General features: G+C 41.0%; 1 protein-coding gene across 1 annotated transcript in view; it reads right to left on the bottom strand.

Moving 5' to 3' along the window:
• iqsec1a (IQ motif and Sec7 domain ArfGEF 1a) overlaps positions 1–18707 on the bottom strand; it is an 85555-nt gene extending 66848 nt beyond the window's left edge. Inside the window, exons 1-2 of the mRNA XM_070910148.1 lie at positions 18369–18707; positions 3085–3114 (exon numbers count right to left, since the gene is read on the bottom strand). Of these exons, the coding sequence (XP_070766249.1) occupies positions 3085–3114; positions 18369–18628 (290 nt within the window). The 5' untranslated portion in view covers positions 18629–18707. The remainder of the gene's footprint in view (positions 1–3084; positions 3115–18368) is intronic.
• Positions 18708–23842: the final 5135 nt, after the last annotated feature.

Genomic DNA, 23842 nt, shown 5'->3' with positions numbered 1-23842 from the left:
AGTCCTGCATAAAACTCCTTTGTACATATAGTCCAATTTCCACGTCCAGCCTTGCTAACTTGATAGAGATGTGTCAAATGTTGAGCAGCTTAACATTCACCATAACTGCACCTGACACAGTGGGAGATGAGCTGCTCTTGAAGCTTTTCATTGATTTGCAAGATCAGTGCCATCATGTCTATCGCTCAAAGCTGAACAGAAGTCAGCAATCACTTTATTTAAATATCACGGCTTTTGCTTCCAACCCACGTGACGTGATCCAACATGTGCTGGTAGAGATGTGGACGTGCAGACGGGCCCTCAGCTTATACAGTAGCACAATGAGTCTTGGCACGCCAGCTTCACATTAATGAGGGGAAGATTCTGGGAACTGTGGCCAAATTGACAACCAAGGATGGCATGCAGAGGGGCTGCTGCCATTTGGGAAGTTTCCAACCACATCAAAGCATCAATTTGGTGAGATGGGATTGTTTGCCTCTGAAGCCTTGTCCTCCATTTCTTCTGCTATGCTTTTAGATTCCACCAGCGGCAGCAGCACTAGCAAGGGCAGCGAGATATGGGGAAAAAAACACATTTCATTAAAAAGTTTTTCCTTGTCATTGTCGCCAAGTGCTTGCTCATGGTGGGAACTATAATAAATATTATAAAGTGTACGGCCTAGACCTGCTCTATATGTAAAGTGTCATGAGATAACTTTTGTTGTGATTTGGCGCTATACAAATAAAACTGAACTGAAATGAATTGAAATGATAACCAGTGGACCCTCTTCTGATATCAATATATGTGCATTATATCATATGTAAATTATAGTATATGTAAATTATATTATAATATGTTATTATTGTTTAGGTATGGAAAGCCATTTCCCCAGTTAATGTTCATTATATTGGACAGTGTGATAATGGAGAGTATTTCAGAAATGTAATAAAAAATATTAGGCAAGCTCTATTCATTAAAAAACTCCAGTGTTAGGGTCTTGATAATAGACAACGAACAACAAATAATAAACTGTATTGCCACAGTATGATGCTAGTTTTTTCTACTTTGTAACTCTCAATACTGAGAGCTACAGTAACACATACAGTAAGAATGAATGCCAGTACTGTTGACAGAGATGTGTGTGTGTGTGCTTAAAGAACAAAATTCGCCAATGTGAGACAACACTCTACGACTTACATAAATAAACACTGGCTTGTTTATTATTTCAGAAAATCCCTCTTTTGTCCACAAGCAATTTCACCCGAGGCAAAGTTTTGTAACTAAGAAACACTCTCCAACTCCTGAATCTTCAAATAACATTCATTACAGCATACAGATGTTTTGAGTGAGATTAATATTTGGCAACCTACCTAAAACAAAATAGAATTACCGCCCTGTGATTGTATGCCTCCGCTATGTCTGTCCAGACTCACATGATATACAGTATAGAGTGAATTACATTTTTTAAGTTATATAAATGTACTTTTTGGCTAAATGGAAGTTATCAATATAGTGATGATACATAATTATGTATGATTCCAGTAGATATACATTGTTGAACTGACTAATGAAGGATTATCATAGATGTATTGGCTAAACAGGTACACATGAACTTGATTACTATGTTAAGATTGATTCTTATAAAATGCAGTGCTTCTGTTTTCTCCTGCCATTTCTAGATTTGAAGCCTCTCTATGAGCTCACTCACTCATTCACTCACAGGATCACGATTAGCTAGGCGCGCTCCAACACGTTGTTTGCAGTGAAAGGCAGAATGGATGAGATGATGGAAAGCCCGAGGTCACAATGACCTCTGACTAAAATATGTCACCTATTCAGTGTCCGACAGAGTACAAATTTTGCGAGGTCACAGTGACCTTGACCTTTGACCACCAAATTCTAAATCAGTTCATCCTCGAGTCCAAGTGGACGTTTGTGCCAAATTTGAAGAAATTCCCTCAAGGCGTTTTCTAAGATATCACGTTCACGGGAATAGGACGGACGGACAACCGACTGAAAACAACGGAGGCATAAAAATATTAAACATTGATGAGATATTTTTCTTCAACTGATTTTATACAGTACATATTAAATTTTGATATAACCTATTTTATACTAGGGTTTTTCCTGTCTTTTTGTACACTACTATTGGTGGGGATGCTACTGAGTGAAAGACAAACTTCACATGCAGATCTCTCACTCTTGAGTGCGCACACACACGCATTTACTGTGATGGTACAAAGACAAAGACGGGCACACATCTCCAGGCTGTGGCCCTCTGGATTTGCTTCGAATTTGTGAAAGGACATTTAGAGCAGAAGAAAAGTGGCCTGGGGAGCGCAGGCAGTCGAGCAACTCAGGGAAGAACAGACATGGCCTGGAAAATGTTCACTAAAACACGGGACAGGCTCCGCTACACTGTTCAACTCGTCTAGACTCAGCCGGGTCCTTAATACACAGTGCTGCAGAGGCAAAGGAAGAGGCTGTTTGGATCCCGCAGCAAGGCATCCCTAAAGAGAGAAGCAGCAGATAAGGAGTGTGTTTACCACTGAGAGAAGCCAATCTACTCTCTACATGCAAGCTATATTACTTCGCTGCGCTCACAGCAATGATGGATTCACATTACAGTTTTAAATCAGTCCATATCTTAACTCTGTCAGTAGAGGTTCTCCAACAAATCTCCAGCCACTAAGGTTCACACAGTTCACACAGCAAACAAGCTAACAACAGTGGACTGTGACCTTGGACCGCACTTGACATAAAATCTCATCATTTCCTCCAAAGTGTAATATCCACAAACGGCAATAACACCAGGCACCACATCAGGCCTGCCTCAGTCCTTCACACAGAGGAAAAGCACTTACTCTGGCTAGCACCATGATGCTTGGATGTTCAGCCTTACACACTCAAATCAAAAGACTTACATAACACAATGTCTTCACCAAAGCATTTTCCCAAGCAAGGTGATTTTTCCCACCAACAGGGACAGGATTTAGACGTTTTTTAAAAGAGAATATTCACAAGATTACAATCATGGGCAGATGAAGGACATTATTATCATTATTATTATTATAATTATTATTATTATAGAGCAGTTGGACGTACCTGACCATTCTGGAGGAGTCGAATTCAGACCTGGAAAACAGACAAACACTGGTTCACTGGTTTTGTTGAGCAGGTAGAAACAAGAATGCCGCAGTACGTCAGTAATGCAGCTAAAGACATGTACAGTTACAAAATGCCTCAGTGACCACCATCACTAGATTCAGCAACTACATTACAGCAGCCAACTTCAGCTATCTGGCACTGAGAGGTGCAACACTTTTGAACAGATCAATCAGGCATCCGAAGAAATGGCCATATTTTAAATTCCAGCAACAACTTATATTTGTCATTCAAAAAATTATACGTTGATATTTTACTATGTTAAAAAATGTCACTTCTGCCAATGTAGTGCTTATTATAAGTACGGCATCTTGCCTATGCAGCTACAAAAATCTTTATTTTTGTGCTTTGGTGTTGATAAACTCTATGGTTATTTTTAGTTGGTGGTTGTACAGTACTGGAATGAACAGTTTCAATCACTTTGCCCCATTATGTAAGAAAACAAGGGTGGACACAACCTTAGAAACACCTCATGGACTCAATCATTACTATTGAATAGGCCTTTTTCATGTCACAGTGGGAAATTCACACACTCATAGTTGGAGCACTTCCACGGCTTGAAACTCAGTTGAATCGCTGGCACAAACGATGACCAACTGTGTTAGAAAATACTTGGTTCTTCAATAAAAAGTCAAAGGTACAGGGGAGAGGTCAACTATGACTCTCAGCGAGAAATATTCAATCACTGAGATTAAAATTATGTTAAATGTGCTGCTCAGGGCATGTGGAAGATAAAAGATTACACCTCAACAATCTGCAACTTACATCAATTCACTTTTAAATTCTGGTCAACTATGGTGCTGGCCTTATCTCCATAGAAACGGCAGCCAAGGCTCATGGGTTTAGTATTTGGAGTCGTCCACCATGCCTAGCTGACAGACCAAACATCATTTTTCAGAAAACTTTAAAGAAGTGTAAATAATTAAAAGTGGCAGTCAAAACATAAACCTATAGGATTGTTACATTATCCTGTAGACTCCTGTGTTTATATGTTAAGTAACACTGAGGATATCACTAAAGTGAGGAGAAAACACAGCAGCTCCTACTTTGCAACTATGACTCTGTTGTGCATGTTGGCTTCACTGGCTTACATCCTTATTGTTATTAGAAACAACTGTGCTTTTCCTGCTAGGACAAGACAAAATGTCTACTGTGAAGAAGGCCTATTATATTGCACAGGGGTTGATTTAATAGCACTTGGATAGAGACTTGGGTATATTTTGATATTTTAGGAACACATTTTTAAACCAATTCTTTAAACTGAGGATATCAGGTACCTAGTAAAACACATCTGATGCATCTTTGGCTCCATGTATGTGATCATGTATTTGCTGTCATACACTCGGTCATGAAATGTCATAGGCAGTTTTAGAAATAGACAGCAGGAAACGACATTTCACCAGCAAGGAAAGTCCTTGTTACGCCAGAGAAATAAAATGTAGCCTGTTCTGTGAACCATAGCACTGAGAGGCAATAAAACGACTGCATGGCTGCATCAGGGCAAATTTATTAGCCCCCTTGTCGCCTCTTTTCACTTTTCACATGGAGAAAACAATGAAGTATTCATGGTGAAGAGACAGTACAGTGACTGACTATACCATTAGGTACTGTAGCTGCAAAGGTTCATCTTAGAAGGGCTGTACTGTTCAGCTTTTTGTTGGGATGGCTTGAAGAAAGAATGATCCTCTCTGTTGTATAATGCTGTGGCCAGTTCTCTGTTGGCTGAGTGATTTTTTCCCCCCTTTCTCATCACTCTTAGTTACTTTACTTGATTTTCTATTCTGTTTGCTGTGCACCTTTCTCTTCACTCCAGAATCTCTTTTATTACTTAAACATCTGCTTCCGATTGTCTGGTAACATCAGCAGAGACGTCCTTTCATTAGTCCATAAAGCACAGACCAAACTTGAAACCACTGCTGTTTTCATTAGTGCAAACCTCATTATGACTGTGGAATTAGGTTGAGGTGAAAACTAGAGCTGGGTCAATATAATGCAGCGGTAGGATGAGATTCATTGACACACATGCTGCAGTCCAGATCCAATGGATCCAATTACTGAAGCTATCGATTGCTGTGTATATAATGCATCACTGAAAAAAAATGATCAGACCAAAAGCGCATTTCACAAGTCTTTTGCTGAAAGATATGCCCGTCTGTTAAGCTGCCTGCACCCAGCCATGCAGAGCAAACACCCTCAGAGGAAACCAGGGCAAGGAAGAAGTAGTCAGAACCCTGGACAGCTCCCCTGTCCTGCAGAAAGGCCACTGCAAACCACTACTCATCTACAAAAAGCCTGACCTGGGTCATGGCTGGATTATGTTTAGTACTTTCTGCAAGACTGTCGCACTTGAACAAAAGACAAATGGACAGTCTGCTACATCTTACACCGTGTGAGGAGTCATCAGTCATTGGTATTCAAGTGGAACTTCATCACTTTACGCCCTCCATTTCTGAGACACTGGCTTGTTGTATTGAGGCTGCAGGTGACAACAGAGCAGAGGCAATCTTTGCTTGTATTTATCTTTTCCTTTTCATGAAATGTGTAATACCTGCAGTACTGCTATTTGCATGAGTGAACCAGAATCAACAGAGCTCAGTCTGAACTGGAGTTTTACAGATTGGATTTGAGTTAAATTGCTACTCTTTTTGGTATGACTTTGGAACATAGGTTAAGACAAAGAGAAACAGCACTTTGAGAGGATATGGTTATATGAGACTGGCACATTGATTAAGTATTAATTAATTTCGCTTGCAGTCTAGACAAAGCTCATTTGTCTAGTCATGAAATGAATGAATTCCACATTTTACTACCTTATCTAAACAGAATCTATCATGCTTATGATGATGAATATGTGAATGGCAGTTAGAATGCAAGTTAAACTGTCTTCCTTCTGCACTGCGCAGAGACACTACTACTGAGGTTCATTCAGGTGCATTCCCAAAGCCTTTTAAATAATGCATGAAATGCCAAATCCCATTGGAGGTATAATTCCACAGGAAGGCCTCCGCAAGCTGTGAGATTGGTTTCTCATACGGTGAGCTCACAGAGAAGCAAAATGCAGAATTAAGACTTTAACCCAGCAGCCTTCTTAAACCAGATCTTACACTGCTGTCTTCGCTGTCACGTCAGTGTCGTCAACCTGCCCTTCATCTCAGTGCACCTGTGTCCCTTGCATGTGTGTGTGGGTGGTAGACATTTCTTTTTCCTGTGGTTCAGAGTCTGTTGCAATGAGGTCATCCTGTTTCCTGTTGTGAGGGAGGAAACGGACAGAGGGCACACCCCAGCGCAGAAAATGCTGACTCAGAGTTTATCAATCTGCCTTTCTGCAAGAGTAAGTGCAACTGGACACGGCTGCAGAAATGCACTAGTCTGCTCATTTAATCATAGCTCCCTGCCTGGCTGCAAATGAAGTGGAACATCATATACTGTAGGCCACACACAGCTGCAGTGATTCCAACATCTACATGTCGCTGCCAGTGCATCCCAGTTGTGAATGTGTTTGTATTTTTAGAATAATCATTTCTGTACTTTAAAATACAGGACCATGTATTATAGAGGCTTGGACTCTTTCCCCTAAAGCTGTTTTACTTTCCTCGCCTCATTCAGGAAAGACCTGCTCCAATGTAATTATAAACCCATTATTTGTTTTTCGCTGTAAAATATTGAGTAGGGTTAAGCCTTGAAGAAATGGCTTCTAGTACTTCATCACATTACCACCCTTATTATGGCAATAAGAAAAAAAAGCAGAGTGCTAAGGCAGTGAAGAAAATGGCTATTTCCTTTCCTGAATTCAGAAGAAAATCAGAGGTAATTACAGTTTGTCCAAGGTGTGTGATTGATGACATGTTTTCCAAGTAAGAAGGCTTTTTAGGTGTGTGTACTAGAGATTATCTTGCATGCAAAACGTTGCTGTATCACATGTTTCTCTTATTATTTCACCTTCCTTTCTCCTACTATTTCTTTTTTCACCATCCTTCAACTTTGAAAATCAGGACACGCAGCCCTGACTTCATCTTTGACTATGCTTGAAGAAACTAACAGCAGGAATTCCATTAGGAACTTTACAGAGTCCTTAACTGAACTGCTTAGAGAAGAGTTTATTTTAAAGTTACCCAAACAGTTATTGGGTTTACTGAATATACTATGTCATTCGGCGGCAACCGTGACAGCCATGAAACGCTTCAAGCTTTAGCAAACAAACCCGTCCAAGCTGTGATGAAAACGAATAAATCACATCTGAAGTAACACTAAATTTACAAAACTTTCTACCGAAAAACAGAACAGCGCTTGCAATTTGTGGCCCTGGCCTCCATTCACAACAATGTCACCGAATGATCAATGGCTTGAACCTGCGGTCGGCTATAACAGCTCATTCACACTGACAGGTTCCTCAGAGGCACACTGTGAAGCTTGACGCTTTTGTACATTATTTCACAGTTATTGTCAGTTTTTTATAGAGGTCCATTTTTCTCAAAAAGAACACTGCAGTCAAGATAAAGCACACATTGCAACGTTTGATGTGGATTTTGCTCTTGTCTGATGAGGTGCATGCATGTGTGCTTTTATGTCTGCTTCCCTTGGTTTAGGGCTTTTTCTCAATCCAGTGCATAAATGAAGGGCATTCATCATGTGTTAGACTCCCCGGTGCGCTACATACTTCACATTACTGAGACCTAAATTATCTGTATTAATCAGCATCTAATTACCGGCAGAAATGTGTCTGGCTAAGCAGACCTAATGAGTCAGTCCAGTCCTCTGTAGTGGTTTGCTGCTCATGGTGCTGTCAAATTATGTATCTCTAAGGAGTTACTGGTGTGTGACCCCCACTGGCTGTCTGGTCCTGCATAAAGGGAGGGTAGCAGTCCTTCACACACACATACACACATTTGGCTGAAAACTGCTCAAAAACAGTCCACCTGCTTCCTTCAACCACTTTCATTTCTCATCATCTGCTCATCTGACGTTGCCCTAATAGTCAATATATTATTTAGACAAATTCCAAGGAGCGTGAAATGCGCCAGCAGAGGAGCTGGACCTTTAAGGATTGATATACTGACTCCGTCATCCATCAGTATTGTTGTCAAGCTGGGAGCGGTGCCTTTATTGATGAGCCTTTGGAAGACATTTCATCTGTCTTGGCTGCATTTAGGTTATGCATGCCAAGGTGAAATCTGAAGTCTAAAAGATGTAGTTTGGGCTGAAATCTCCAAACATTATTGTCATTTCTGGCCAAAAAGTCAAGTGGGAATACTTCATCCAATACTTTATTAATAGCTTCGTCTCAGTATTTTATGTAATACAAATCTGACTTCAATAGGATCTGACTTTAATATCTCAGATCCTTATTCGTGCTAAAAAGGTAGACTGTCTTTTCCTCCAACCTTGAGTCTACTAAGCACCTGACCTAACACAGAGAGCTGGATACAAGGAAATCCCACTTTCACTCTCGCTGCATTCCTGAACATATTGCTTGGATTTAGATCAGCCCCTCTGATTCTCCTGTAAAGTCCAGGGTTACACAGAACACAAACAGCAGTGCACACTGGCAGCCACGGTGGAAACACACAGATTATAGTCGAACACCTATGAGTGGAAGCAGTGGAAACTGTTGAACCTGCAAGTCACTCTCAGCCTTTTGAAGGTAGACGTGTCAGCAATGTTAGAAACCACACAAACGAGACACAAAAAGGTGATGCCACTAATGCGTATTGTTTATGTGACTAAAAACTACTTCCCAAATAATATTCACCCCAAATGTTGGTTGTCAAAAGGACCAGCCAGCTGTCAGGAAGTCCGTGTTCGACATCTACCCGTGATGACTAAGAAGATGTGTGAGCAGTAGCTCCTCATCTGTGTTTAGCTGTTGACTCAGCCTCCATCTCGTCAGCGATCTACACACACACATACACACACACACCGTACTCCCACTTGGCAGAAAACTAGTGGCAGCCTTTCAACAGCTCTCCACAGGTACTATGCTACAAATTGCCTTCGATTCAGCTGCTGCATCAGCTGGTTTTGACAGCTGCGAGGCGGATAATTGGTTCAACTGTGAAGAAATAAAGAATGAACAGGCGACCGTGCTTTAGCCTTGTGGCCCCTCCAAGTGTGCTGCTTTAGTGTGGATCACAGTTTGTAACGATAAAAGGGGCTGAAAAGAGATTTGAAGACTTAGCTGGCTTGAAGTAAAAAGGCTAAACATAAAGTGTGCATTCAATTTACAGAATACATTAAAGAGTTTGGGATTTTTCTCCCAAACATTTTAGGTAGTGTTTGCAAAAAAAGCTGCGTTGCTTCTTTACATCTCCATGTCCCATTTATGGTTTGCTTTGCAAACAAACAGAGAAATGAAACGTTTCATGATGTGCTCCTTGTATTTCTGTATTCTGAGGAAATCATAACATTTGATAGCATAATAGCAATATAAGAAAGAACACAGACTTCTATTACAGATACTATTCTTTTAATTAGCTAATTTAAATAATAGTTCAACATTTTGGGAAATATGCTTCCTTGCTGAGAGTTAGATGAGAAGATCAATACCACTTTCATGTCTGTATAAATATGAAGATACCGCCAGTAAACAGCTAGCATAAAGACTGAAAATAGGGGTATCCAGTTAGCCTAGCTTTGTATAAAGTTAACAAAATTTTCCTACCAGCACCACTAAAGATCACTATTTAATATTGCATATCTTGTTTATTTAATTTGGTACAAATGCTACACAAAGCTAACTGGCTGCTGGCAGTAGCTTCATATTTAAAAGGTATAGACACGAGAGTGGTATTGATCTTCTCATCTAATTCTCAGCAAGAAAGCAAACAAGCCTATTTCTCAAAATGTCGTACTATTCCTTTAAGGTTTGTGTTGTTAACATCCACTTTGATAAGAATCAAACCGTGACCTACTATCAGTGTACAAGTCACCCCAACTTTAATATCATTAACTAAAGATGCCCTGTGGAGTTTTCTTGTTAACAAGGTTTCTGTTGACATTCAGTCACCAAAATGTATTGTGTGTATCCTTGAGGTCTAACAAACATATTGAATACATTGCTTTCCTCATAAGACTTTTATGGTGTGAAACCACTGGCCGGACTGCGTATCACATAAAAACAGAGAAAAACAGGGGACCCACTCATAAAAACATGACTCCATAGTGCAACTAGTGGTAAAAACCTCCACAGGGTACCTCATTTCATTGCAAATAAGACTCAACTATATTGGCTGACACTGAAATGAAAAACCATGTACATTCAACTGAATCTATGATGGCTTTACACTGATCGCTAATTGGGGCTTTAAGTAAAGCCATACATGTCCATCAACACACCTTAGTTACACAAGTATGTGGTTGTTTATCCCTCACGTTCCTATTTGCAGATCATGCAGGCAGAATGCAAATGAGGCACAAGGTTCTTCTTTCACACTATCTTGATTTCTTCCTAGCTATTGCCAGAATTACGAATCTGAGAATGATCGCAATCTAAAGCTCAATATTTTTTTAAATAGATGCCTGAAATGAAGTCAAAGTGCTGAATCAAATGTCACAGGAATTAACATGAGGACTTTTTTCTTGCTCTCTTGCTTGTTAAAAGTTAAATCGAACTGAGGCAGCGGGGCAGAGTTGAGTTTGGCGATTTAAATGTAATATACTTGCCTGGCTCTCACTAAGCTGTACCATCTAATCCCTGTTGGTGTGGCCTTGCCCTTTACCAGTAACACCATCAGATAAAGGTAACGGTTCTCATTAAAGCCATCGTTATCCTCTCTCGTGGGACGACCCGCTACATCAAAGGACACAAAGCCACCTTAATTCTGTCTTAATAGGCTTGACTGAGGGAACCAGAGGTCAGCAGTGCCTGGCTTTCTTCCAGCTAGACTGCGGCCACACTGAGATGCAAGGAGGGACAGTCCATTACAGATGGAAGCAGCCTGCAGTTGATTTTGAGTGCAAGTTGCAAATTGTCTTTGGCCACTGCTTGAGATTTATAGGTGGGTCTGAATGCAAATCATCCCTGTGCAGACATTAATCTAGCAGGGGTATTTCATTAGAGGGGGCTTTGCTGGAGAGATGGAGTTCATGTGGTCGTAAATTTGGTTTGGCACACTGATTGTTCAGCAGATCGCTGGGTGAATGAGTGGACGCCGCCAGCCACAAGAAACAGCTTTCTCCATCATGCTATTATTTTCTGCCGAGGGGTCCCAAAACACATGCTAAAGCTGTTAGGCTGGCTTGGGGTGAACTATTTATGAACTTGCCAATCTCCAGTCTACAGGCTCCATCCAGGGGACTTAGTAAGGGCAGCTGAGGTTTTCTTAGGCAGCAAAGTACAGTAAAGAAGAAGCCAAGACACAGCCACTATGACCAAAACAGAGGGCAATATAAAACCACCAGTGACTTCAGAGAGATAATTCCGTATAAGCTTCAATCGACAACCTAAAAGAACCTTTATCAAATTCTTCAATATCTATTGATTAACTCCTCTGACTGTTAACTCCCCTGGCTTCATTCCAAACTCATCACAGATGTACAGTACTGTGTAACCGACACAAATCAATAAAATGAATGAAATATACCGAAATGCCAATGAGTACAAAAATATGAAATCAGTGACATAATACAAAACACCATGTAATAAAAAATTTAATGATAAATGACATTTGTTCTTAGATTTATGTTTACTTATGTTTACCCATATGATTACAGTAAAAACTCCATCAGTAGTCCGACCAACAGTCCAAAGCTCAAACATAGGTAAGACAAGGAAAAGCAACAAATCCTCACACAGAAGCTGGAACCATCAAATATTTGTCATTTGCTTCTTAAAGAATCTATTACTAAATTATCAAAATAGTTGCTGGTTAATTTTCTGTTGACTAATCGATTAATGGACAAATCATTTCAGCCCTACAGTACAGAAAAGTTTAAACAATGAAATCCAACATGACTTATTCATAATGCATTAACCTGAGAACACACTTTGTGGTGAAACTAAATCAGTATCCCAAACCAGCAGTGAAACAGGTAGAAATAACACTAGAATACATTATCAGATCACTCTTATACAACTAAATAAATGTTTTTCTAATATTCATCTTCCATCTAAAACTCTTATTTGCATAATCCTGCAGCTGCTTTAACTTGTCAAACACATTCAACTGCAGGTCTTGAGCATCCAAGCAATTACAGTTCTGTAGCAGCTGACTATGTGCAATGACTGTAAACCACTCCACAAAATATGGATATACTGTATGCATTGCCTGCGGATTATCTTTACATGTTTGTTTGTTTGTTTTTCCACATAGCCCCTTAGAAATGGTGACCGGGCTCTCTTCTGGCACACATCCTGGACGAGATCTGGCACAGAATCAACAACTCCGGAGCTTTTGCTGCTCATTCATCAGCATTGAAACATTCATATTAGCTCCATTAGAGCATTAACAGGGAGAGAGTTGGAGTTAGCAATGATTTGTCACGTTATTCATCAATATTTGATCACTCGAGATTACTTATGCTATCTTCACTGACTGGGATTCAGGCTGAATTTAAATGACTGCCTGAAAAAAAACCTCCACAAACACTGCCGCCGCAGCCATCATACTCAAATCTAACAGCAGTGCTGATTTGAGAAATAACACTTCCTCTGACTAAAATGTTCTGCAGTAATGCCTGCATTGTTTCAACAAACAATGAATATCCGACTGTCTTGTATGGTGTAATAGGCAGCAAATTACCATAGGGCTTTGAGTTTAAGGATCTACAGTAAGTTTGAATACAGTTTTAGTACATTTAGGACAACTTAAAGCAAGACTGTGCAGAAAATGACACTTCAGCTCTTTGTCATCTACAGCTGAAGAAGTTATCTCTCCAGCGATCACGTCAGCATCCCAAATATTGTTTACACTCGGCTGGCTGTCCGGCCTGGGTCACAGTTTGAATGCTAAATGTGGGCTGGTAGATGTATCAACCAGCACCAAGATAAGAAATGAAAACACTTGCAGACACTATGCCACTCCAAACCCCAGAGGACAGGTTCAGATCCGCTCTGTTTAAACCACCAAGTCTCTCCCGCATCACGCAAGAAAAACATTTATCGCGACCACTACATTACAGCTTTAAACGAACACGATATGACGTGTTAAATAGTGAGCTTTAATGGTACTGGTGGGCAGATTAGGTCACCTTCGGACAAAGACTAACTTCACTTCACTTTACAACGTATTATATACACCGACCAGACAGACCAGGTGTGTGTGCTAAAAACATTTAAGTCTGTCAGACTTATGAAAAGTCATTTATCATTAATGTGTGCTGCAAAAACTTGCAACCCTATCTTGTATTACTTGTTATTTAATTCCTAAGTGAGCACGAGGGATACAAGTAACTGTAGAGCGCTGTTAAAAGCAAACACCATTAGGAGAGAAAACTGCAGGGGGTCAGCATAAATACTGTTGGGCTAAAGGGCTGACAAGGCAGGCAACCCAGGAGGCATAAAAGAAGAAACCTGATATGTGTGTGATTACTAATTCTTGCCCGAGTGCTACACCAACCATCTGTTTACATAGACTTTAACTTGAAGTCAAGAAACTGTGAAAAAACTGTGAAACAGGAGTTTTAGCTTTGACTCGTCCTCCGCTGATTCTGCTCAATCAGCTCCTGGGGGACACAATCACCTAGGTGGACGAGTTTATGGATCCACATTAGGGTCAGTGCGCACCGAGATGATTTCCGATACCTGTGAAGCAGTCTCACATCCTGAGAGCCTGACCGACTATGTTATCCAGGAGCCTGCTCTGCAGAGTTCACAGAGAAATCTGTTGACTTGGCACCACAGGTTCCACTATCAGTGCTGCATCACATTTCCTGCTCTCTGCATTTTGTTTTCTAAAAGTAGGTACAGGGGAAAACTGTACAAACAACATACAGGGAAAAGCCTTCCATTTACAGCTAACCAAAGATAGCAGCAAACAATCTCATGTATCATTCAGCTGCAGCAAACTCTTTATCTGTCACTTGTCTTGGAACAGAATGTGACTTTTACCTGGTGCATGTTTTTCTTTTCCTTCTTACTTCCTTCCTTTCTTTCCTCTATGAATTCACTTAATGATGACATCTTAAGCCAACGGCAAACTGACAGCACAGCTCCAAAGTATTTGCATACAGTATGAACAAACGGTACACACTGTATTCAAGATGACTACAATGCAAATAAATCATACAGCTGACATACAGGAACTGAAATAAAAAGGGAAGCAAAGAGGGATAAAAGCTTCAAACTGACAGATCTGGATTGTATGAAGATCCCTATTGAGAACAAAATGCAACATGACAATAAAGTCAATATCACATGACAACTTGCATGCATTGAACAGTGCATGTACAGGTAATGAATTTAAACTAGAGCACACAGATAAGCAAAGGAGTACAAAAGCAGCAAAAGAACTAGAGGATGTGAATAATATGCCAAGAAAAAATAAACATAATTTGGCCCTACTATATCCTCTCCCTGTGTTTATTTCTCCCCCTATTAAAACGTTTAACACCCAGCATGAGCTCAGCAGTTTGCAGTTAACTCTTGCCACAGCAAGATGATCCAGGCTTCAAACCTGACTGGGTCTTTCCATCGTGGCGCGTACATGCTGTCAAATCCTCCCACAAGGTTCAGTTAAGTATAACCCGTCCCTATAATCAGCAAAGCGATATGGAAAAATGCCACATGTCTCTTCAGTTGTGTGTGCATTCCTGAGGTGGTGATCACAATCTTGGAAAAAAGTGATAAGCCAAGAATTGTAAGCTTTGCCTTGCTGGGAAAGGCAACGTAGTAAACGGGACACTCTTGCCAATGGTAAAACATCAAAACAATACCGCCTAGTCTTTAAAGAATAGTTTGACATTTTGGGAAATACAATTATTCACTTTCTAGCTCAGAGTTAGATCAGTACCACTCTCATGTCTCTACGGTAAATATGAATCCAGAGCTAAGTGACAGCTACTTTAGCTTAGCATAAAGACTAATTTTTACACCTTGGTTTTTGTATGGCTTTAACAAGATATAATGGGTTTAGTAAGCTATAGAGGTACTGGGAGGCAGATTGTGTCACCTTCAGACAAGGCCAGGCTAGCTGTTTCCCCCATTTCCAGTCTTTATGCTAAGCTAAGCTAACTGTCTCCCTGCTGTAACTTCCTATTTAGTGTCCAGACATGAGAGTGGTATCCATCTTCTCATCTAACCTCAGGCAAGAAAGTGAATAAGCATATTTTCCAAAAAGTCAAACTTATCCTTTGAAGCAGAAGTTACCCTTTCACAGATAACTGAGGGCTACGAGGACTTTGTTAAACCCGTCTATATGAGTTTTGTGGATAGAAGATGAGAGCAGAATATTTCAACTGATGGGCTTTGAGACCCAGAATGGGCGACTATTTGTTCTCCGTCCTACAAGCTAGTTAATGGCAGTTATTTTATGTAACTGCTTTCACCTGCTTCCTTACAGTAAGTACAAGTCAGTTCCTGATTACATAGCTAAAATGACAACCACCATGGTAAGAGGGGAAAAGGACAGGCTTGACGGCAAAATGAGAGCTGTGTCTACATGCTTGGCATAACGTCAAAAAAAACATCAAGATGTCACTGGAGCCGGGTGTGCCTCGTCTCCGCTAACGTGAATGATATTCTTATGGAGGATATCAAGACAAAGCCAAGGTCTGCGCTGTGTCTATTTAAACAACATTAGCATCAGCTGTTTGCAGATGATGTTGATATTCAGGTGTTTTTCAGTTTTCAGTTTCGTTATGTATTCAAAGTGAGCGTCAACCTTTACATGTTTGAGTCCGTGGCCCCACTCTGGTAAGAAGAGAGGATGTGGACATGTTAGGGATGTTAAGGGAGTATTTTTTAAATTTAGATGATGGGGGCAATGAGTCTCCATTTATCCTATAAACCAATAAATGGTCAGTATTTCTGTGACTAAAAGACCTGAGCTGCTGCCTTTCTGTGTGCAGGAGTGATTTCAGGTGACTGACACTACTAAAATTGGTAGTATTTTCATTCTCCACTGCATTACAAATTAGTTTTTTGATGAGTAATTTAGTCAAATATCAACAAGACTATACTGCCACACTTAGGCAAAAGCTAATGTCAGCATGCTATGTTAAAAATGGCAATGCTAACAAGCTGCTGTTTAGCAGGTAATGCTTACCATGTTCACCATCTTACATAAGCGTGTAAGCATGCCAACATTTGATAATTAGCACTAAACACAAGGCTGATAGAAATGCCATTCGTTTTGCAGGTATTTAGTCATAAACCAGAGCATTTGACATATTAAAAATGTGTTTAGATATTTAAGTCTGGACCAAAGTGGTGGATCTACCAACCAACCAACCAACAGACAGACAGACAATGCCATCCCGAGAGCCATGCTGCTAGCATGGCCAAATATAAGAAATGTCCACCACAAGTCACCAGAGCTCCAACTGAACCTTCCAGCAGCTGCTCAGACCTCCCTTTGGAGGCAGATTAGGAGAAGACCCCCAGCCTGGGAATTCCTGGGAATCCATCAGGTAAAACCAGGTGTAAAGTTAAGAAAGAAAAATATATGTGAGCTTCTCTGGTTGGCTGTTGCGACTGTGTCCCTGACCTGTGTAAGTGGCAAAAAAATGGATGTAGTTTAGTTTCCAAGTACATACTATTTAAATCCCATTTTCTCTATTCTAAAATGACCTTTGCAGATCTTAGAGACGGTCTTGCTTAGGACCACCGCATTCTTTAAATTGCTCACCGCACTTAAATTACATTTTAAATCCTGTATCCTCCATAAACCACACTTTACATTATTAACAGCTGTCATATTTCATCAGGTTCACTGGGGTAATCACAGGCTCCTCACTAACCTCTGTGCCAGTCTACCAGAGCTGGACTGAAATAGTGTTCAGACACTGTGACCGCACAGAATGAGAGATGGTGACAGACTGATTTTCCAGGGAAATCAGACAGAATACTCTCATAGTGCCAGAGAGAGATTTATAAAGGGTGCACACTAAAGGTCAGTGTTACAGTATGTCCTAATCTCATGAGTCTGGTTTTATCAGCCAGCAAAGACACACAGTCCATGAGTCATCAGTATTGACTTGCTGCCACTGATCTTCATGACACTAACACGCCCCTGCACACAAAGGTCAAGCACCGTCACATGACCCTGCAGACTGTCAAAGGCTGAGTCGAATGTCTGCATGCCTAGGCATTTTGGAGATATAGCCAACAGAGTGTGAACTTCAACATGGAACTGGTGCCGATAGCATGTTTGACTATCAAGGTCTTTACCAGTACTCCTGATATAATGTTCCACTACATCTGCCCTACCTGCTCTGCTCTGCCTGGGGCTTAACCCACTATCTGCAGATACGGCCAGCACTAAAACATAATTGCATAATGGATCTATCCCAAGCATGCGCCTTTTTCCCAGGGGTTGTAGCTATAGCATTCTATATATCACTGATTAATGGGCCTGTCCATGCACATGAAATCTTCTTTTAAGACCACTGAGGGGTACACCACAGGCACAGTTTAGACTTCAGTCTGCTGAAGTTACAGAAGCGGACAAATATCAAACTGTTACAAACAAAGATGACAAAGCAGAATAATCAGACAAGTTAGAAGTCTACATTTTATAACAAGGTTTTAGTGTATAGAACCATGGGCATGTTTCTATCAGTGTTTGATTTACAGCATATCTCTATCTGAACTTGATCTGCTAAATATTTCAACTGTACACACTGACAGTTACACACGCTCAAAGGCAAAATGAAAATGAAACAACTGGACAGGAAAATGAATCTGTTGGGGAAACTACTGGTTGGTCCATCATCGCTCACAGTGATGCTGGGTAACTCTTGCACATTTTCAGATATGGTCAGAAAAAAGCTCCGTGCTGTCCAACGACACCCATTTTCTGTGATTGTGCCTTGCATAATTCACATTTTCCATCAGCAAACATCAAGCAAAGGAAAAGCATCTGATGCCAAAGTGGTTTAGTTTCAACTGCAGATCACCGTGTAGCAGTGTTGGTCTGATTGAGCAATAATTACTTTAATCAAGTACAATTTTTTTTATAACTTTAAAGACTTATGATGGAAATATAGTTCAGCGCAGATTACTTGACTTTTATATATATATATATATATATATGAAAAAAGAAACGATATAAGATGCTGTTGTGTCTTACTTTTCCTGTGTGATATGTTCCTTTATGGCTCCCAGTGTGGCCAGGCTGTTGCTGCCCTGCAGCAGCCTGCAGGTTGCCAGGTGCCGCTGGTACTGCTCCTTCAGACAGACGTTCTCCGTGCACAAGTCGGACACTTGCTGCTCCAGCTCCTCTATCCTTCCCCTCTGCCTCTCCAGCAACTCCTGCTGGGTCTCGATGATCTTGTTAAGCTCCTTCAAATATTCCACAGCCCTGGTTGGGTTCTCGGTCGGGCTTTCCATGTCGCTCCGCTTTATTTTATTTTTTATTTTTTTTGCGCTGCGGTTCCCTGTTGGATCGCAGAAGCCGCGGGGAGATGGTTCCGTGTAGTCCTGGCTGGGTTTAAGCGCAACAATTCAGGAGGTTGCGCCTTTTACGCCTCGCCATTGTTTTAAGAATCAGAAATGCTCCCTGTATGCGCGTTTAGAAGTCCCACTGCACACAAACAACTAAGCTCCTAATCACGTATCAAGCTGCAAATGTCAATTAAGCAAATGTGAGAGAGTGAGAGGATCGCAGGCGGCTCTCTGTGGAGTCCGGTTGTTGCCCCTGTTGGCAGCACGGTATGACATTTTTTCTGTTGGGTACCTTTCGCTCCATGCTGTTCCCGTGACTTTTCGTAAACAGACGCTGGCTGTCAAGGAGGCGGGGTTTTTCAAGTTTTATGAATCTGCAGGTCGCATTGAGCGTAATAATGGCTTTGCAGCTGCTGGAGGAGGAAGGGAGCTGGATTTTTGAGTTTGTCTTTTCCATCTTCTCTCGTGTCAGTTCAGAATATCTTGATTCATCTCCAACGTGTGTGTTCCTGCAGGTGTGCGCAGAAGCATGCATCCTCTTCTCTCTCTCTCACACACACACACACACACTCATGTTGCAAACAGAACATGATGACAACTTTGTTGCATTGTAGTCAGTGTGTGTTTCATGCTGTAGCACAGACACAGAGTGGTGCTGCGTCTTGCCTGCAGAGTTGTTTACTATGCTGTCTGTGTATTGCCATTTCACCAGCAGGCTGTACTCCCTCTAGTGAAATGATCATGATGGATAGAGCAGATAGAGCAGCATTTGTTAGTGTTTGAATAAAAGAAAAAACACTTCGCTGTTCAGGACATCTGTACAGTATGTGTGGCAAGGAGGCTGCAGATTTGCACAGGCGGGGTCCCATGGGTGTATGAGAGCAGACTGCAGCACTGCTCTGTGATATAAAGAGGCTGATGCTTAAGTTTCATGGGTGACCATCTCATCCCCATCTGCCCTGAGACTAAGGCTTTAAGATGTTGCCATGAAACTGAATTCAGTTTGACAGCTGATGTTAAGATGATGTAGGATTTCTACGACATTTTAAAAGTGGAAAGTTTTGAAGCAAACACAGTGTGTGTATAGGAGAAAGAAAACCAGGGTGTTTTCCATTTTAAAAATATCCCTTGCAGGATATTACAGACATCTGTGGAGGAACTGAGAGGTGAATCAGTGACTGAGACTGAGCAATGGCAGCATTATTCGCTGTGCTCCCTGTGTCTTGTGATCGCTCCCCCGTTGCTGGATTTGGTATCAAAGCAACATACACACTCACACTTTAGAGTAGTTGTCAAAAACTGCTCAAACATTTTCATATCCACTTCTCTCATAAGACTCCTTTTTTCCTTTTGATCATTTTTTTTTTTTTCAAAGCTCAGTTGAGATTTTGTATTCCTGGATGCAGTTACAGTGCAAACAGAGGAGGATGAATGCTTTGTCCATGAAATTGGGGGCTTTACCTCGGCTGCACTCGGACGATCTGGGATAACTTGTTTTAACGTGGAGGCAGAGCTGCAACACAGTGACAGTGGGGAGCAGTTTAAGGACATGGAGTACAGATGGAGTACATTAGGTTTTTCTCTGTGGCTCCCTAATCCACATGGCAGGAGGCCAAGGAGGGCTGCAAGAGCCTCGACATGCCACCCAGAAGGATATATACAGTACACAGCCATTAACAGCCAATAGTCACAGGGTGGTGTTGCATGTCAACACTGCCAAATGCCATGCTTCATTGCTCAGTTCTTTTCCAGTGGTATATACACCCCAGAAACAGCGCATACCATCATCGGGTAAATGTGTCTGTTGTGGGTGCCTTCACACAACAAAACTGCCACGTTCTGCAAGCAAGTGTTAGAGGGAAAGGAGATCCTTCAGCTTGAAGGCCCACATTCAAATCCGTGTGTTACAGCACATATTAGACCAGTTAAAGTGTCCTTCAGTGAGACATTGAATCTCTTCCAGCTCTGGTGCTGCTGTTGCTCAACTGACCCTGTGTTTGAAAGACAAAAAGAAAAAGAACTGGAAAAGGGGATAAAAAATTAATACCACAAAAAAAATCACATAATAAAATCATATTCCTTAAAACCTAAATCTCATATTTTCATATTTTGAAGTCCACCATTACACCATCAAACCACGCAGCTCCATCAGTCATGCATACCTTCAACTCATAGTAGCTCTTGGGAGTTTTGGAAGTGCTGGAAGTCATGATTTGTGGATGAGGAATGCCAGCAACCACAGGATATTCACCACTTCAAAACATACTGCTTGTCGTTATTATGCTCTCGGGCTCTCTCCTTTCTTCCTTTGGCTGACCAGTCGTACTCGGGTGCCAGCGCGGGTTCCAGCCAGAGAGATTTATTTTTGCGAAATCGCTCATATATTTGCACTGAGGCAAAGCCACTCGGAAGCGCTCTTAGTTCAGCCCTACAAAACATTTGCCAGCTGTGATGGAAGAAATGCCTCAATCATTTAACCAGCCGAGTGGAAAAGTTTTTTTTCTTTTTCAAGGAATGCCAAATAGTCTCTGCTGAGCCCAACAACCTCATATAGACGTGCATTTGTGTGATGGATCTGAACTGGCACACAAGAGGGAACATTGTAGGCAATAAAGTCATTTACGCAGTTTCCTGATTTTCATTCAACACATAATTTAAGTCATAAATAGCTAAACCAAACAGGTTAGGGAGTTTCCTCAGTGGTGCTCCTGCCACAAATCTGCAAGAATATAGAGGGAGTTTGATTAGGTTTAGAAAATTTCCTATATGGATTCTGCAACATAAACTTAAGCCCTTTTTTTCTGAGGGAACTCGAACTTACACAGCCAAAGAAAAATGTTTAAATGTCTACCACTAAATCCAGTTCAACTAAGTTATAAATGACCAAAATGTACAAACAACTGAGGCTTTCATTGGGCTCAAAACAGCAACCTCTGACTTCCTTCACAGAGTGACTGCTTTCCAGGCAGACCCTCCCACTCTCGCATCATCCCGATCATCCTGTGGGGAGCAGCCTTACCATTCCTGTCAGGTCTCATTCAATGCCCACCTCATTGATCCCCTCCACTGACAGCACGGTAAGCCATCTGGAACAGTGGCGGTTTCCCTTCACCCAGGACGCAGCGAGATGGCTCTCGGCCCGACAGGCTGACAGGTGGGGTTTATGCAACACTGTGTGCCTTAATGGAGAGAATAAATTGAGTGTCATTTTAGCTTAACATGGATGACTGCCTTAATGAGCTATAGATATACTGTATGGTCACGTATAAACCGCACATGCCACTATCATTTGATTGGAGTAATTTAAAAATGGTCATTTCCACTTTTGAATTTTGTCACATTTTAACTGAAGCAGACAATAAATCAAAACTAGTGAGCTGCTGCTGCCCGCTGTGCTGCTGTTGTCTCCTGCAGGCAGCTGCTGAAGTGGATCCCAATCAGTTGGTGTGTCTCCTTACACAACACACCACATGTTTTCTTTTCCTAAGCCCACCAACATTTTAGGAATACCCTTGAGCCCCTGTTGTGACCATCGCCTGAGCTGCACAGCTGGTCTTCCTGAGCTTCCTCATAAACACCTCTCAGGCATGAGTTGAAGCTCCGTCTGAGAAACAAGGGGCAAGTGGGAAATAATGCAAAGATGCATACATGCAAAAAATCCACGTCTAATTTCCAAAGACTCCTGTGATTAGCCTCGAGTAAAAATGACACTAGAGCTGAAATGAATACGAATGCCAAATATTCTCTCGTTTCGGCTTCTTAAATGTGCAGACTTTTTTTTGCAATATATCATTGAATCTATGGGTTTTAGACTTTTGATCAGACAAAACCAGCTGCGGGAACGCGTCACCTTGGGCCCTGAGAAATTGTGATGGGCATTTTTCATTATTTTTGGACATTTCATAGACTAAGCAATTATTCAAAAAAAAAAAAAAAAGAATGTGCACATTAATGAAAATAATAGTTGCAGCCCTGAATGTCATAGACCCTATAATTACTAAAAAGTGTAAATGTTTCAACAATAAAAGATTCAATGAAAATGCACAAAAAAGCCATATAAGCCAGTCAGATGGTGGCAGAAATGTAACACTGCTGATGTTCTGCTGCTTGACAAATAATTCTGTGGTGCACGCTCTAGTATGCTCACCCCCCCGAGAATGTGTAGCAGTTGCTGACACGCAGGCGGCTGCTGAGAGTGTACAAATGAGCTGGGTGACTGGGACCCAGCACAGCAGTCCAGAGCAGTGTCACAGACAGATGGGAGATATTTGATCAGTGGTTGCAGACCTTTACACACCCTCTCCTACTCCCCTTAGTGTTTGTGTGTACCACATGAGAGTGTGGTGCATGTACTGGCTTTGGGATAAATGGGAATTCAGCCATTGCTGAAACACAACGTTTCTATAAAAGAGGAACTTACAGTACAGTACTTCCCTCGCATTACTTATTGTGTTTCTTGTGCTGCAATCATTTACTTTGCTAAAATAATACTGTTAAACTGTTTGTCTTCACCGAGCAGTTACTTCAGTGTTTCTTTCACATATACAATATAACCAGGATAAGAAAGAATTAGTGTATATGACAATATAAAACAATTCAGCTGTGAACACATCTGATTACTTTAAATGTGAACTAACATTAACAATGTTGAACAGGATGACGGATTAGATGTCAACAAAATGCAACAAGGAAGATAACAAAATGTATGAAAGACCAGATAACTGAAACAGCACTGGTGCAGAAAATCAATTCACGGGGATGTTAGTGTAGAAAATTAAATTGTACGTTGGGGTGGGTGTGAGTGACAGAATCAGTGTTGCAAGTGGATGACAAGCTACAGCAAAGATAGTTCTGACAGGACATCTGTATTTCAAATTATTCAAAGAAAAGATGCTTTCTGTTTGGCTGTTCATCTGTCAAGTTCCTGAGTGTGTGAGAAGATGCCTTTTATTTGTATGTTAAATTTCATTTTGTGAATTTATTTAAATGTAAACTATGTATTTGATGAATAACAAGGCAGATGCTGAACATGAAAAGTAAAAACTTTAATTAGCAAAGGCAAGAGCATATTCACACAAGCAAACAAACCCATGTCTGTATTATGTGCCAAAAGCTGTTCAGATATGATTGTAAGGCATGGCTCTGAGTCTTAAACAAACA

The sequence above is a fragment of the Enoplosus armatus genome, chromosome 8 (assembly GCF_043641665.1).
Source record: "Enoplosus armatus isolate fEnoArm2 chromosome 8, fEnoArm2.hap1, whole genome shotgun sequence".
In the NCBI taxonomy this organism is placed as follows: Eukaryota; Metazoa; Chordata; class Actinopteri; order Centrarchiformes; family Enoplosidae; genus Enoplosus; species Enoplosus armatus.
The sequence above is the reverse complement of the archived record's forward strand: the minus strand, read 5'-3'. Positions and strand labels throughout refer to the sequence as shown.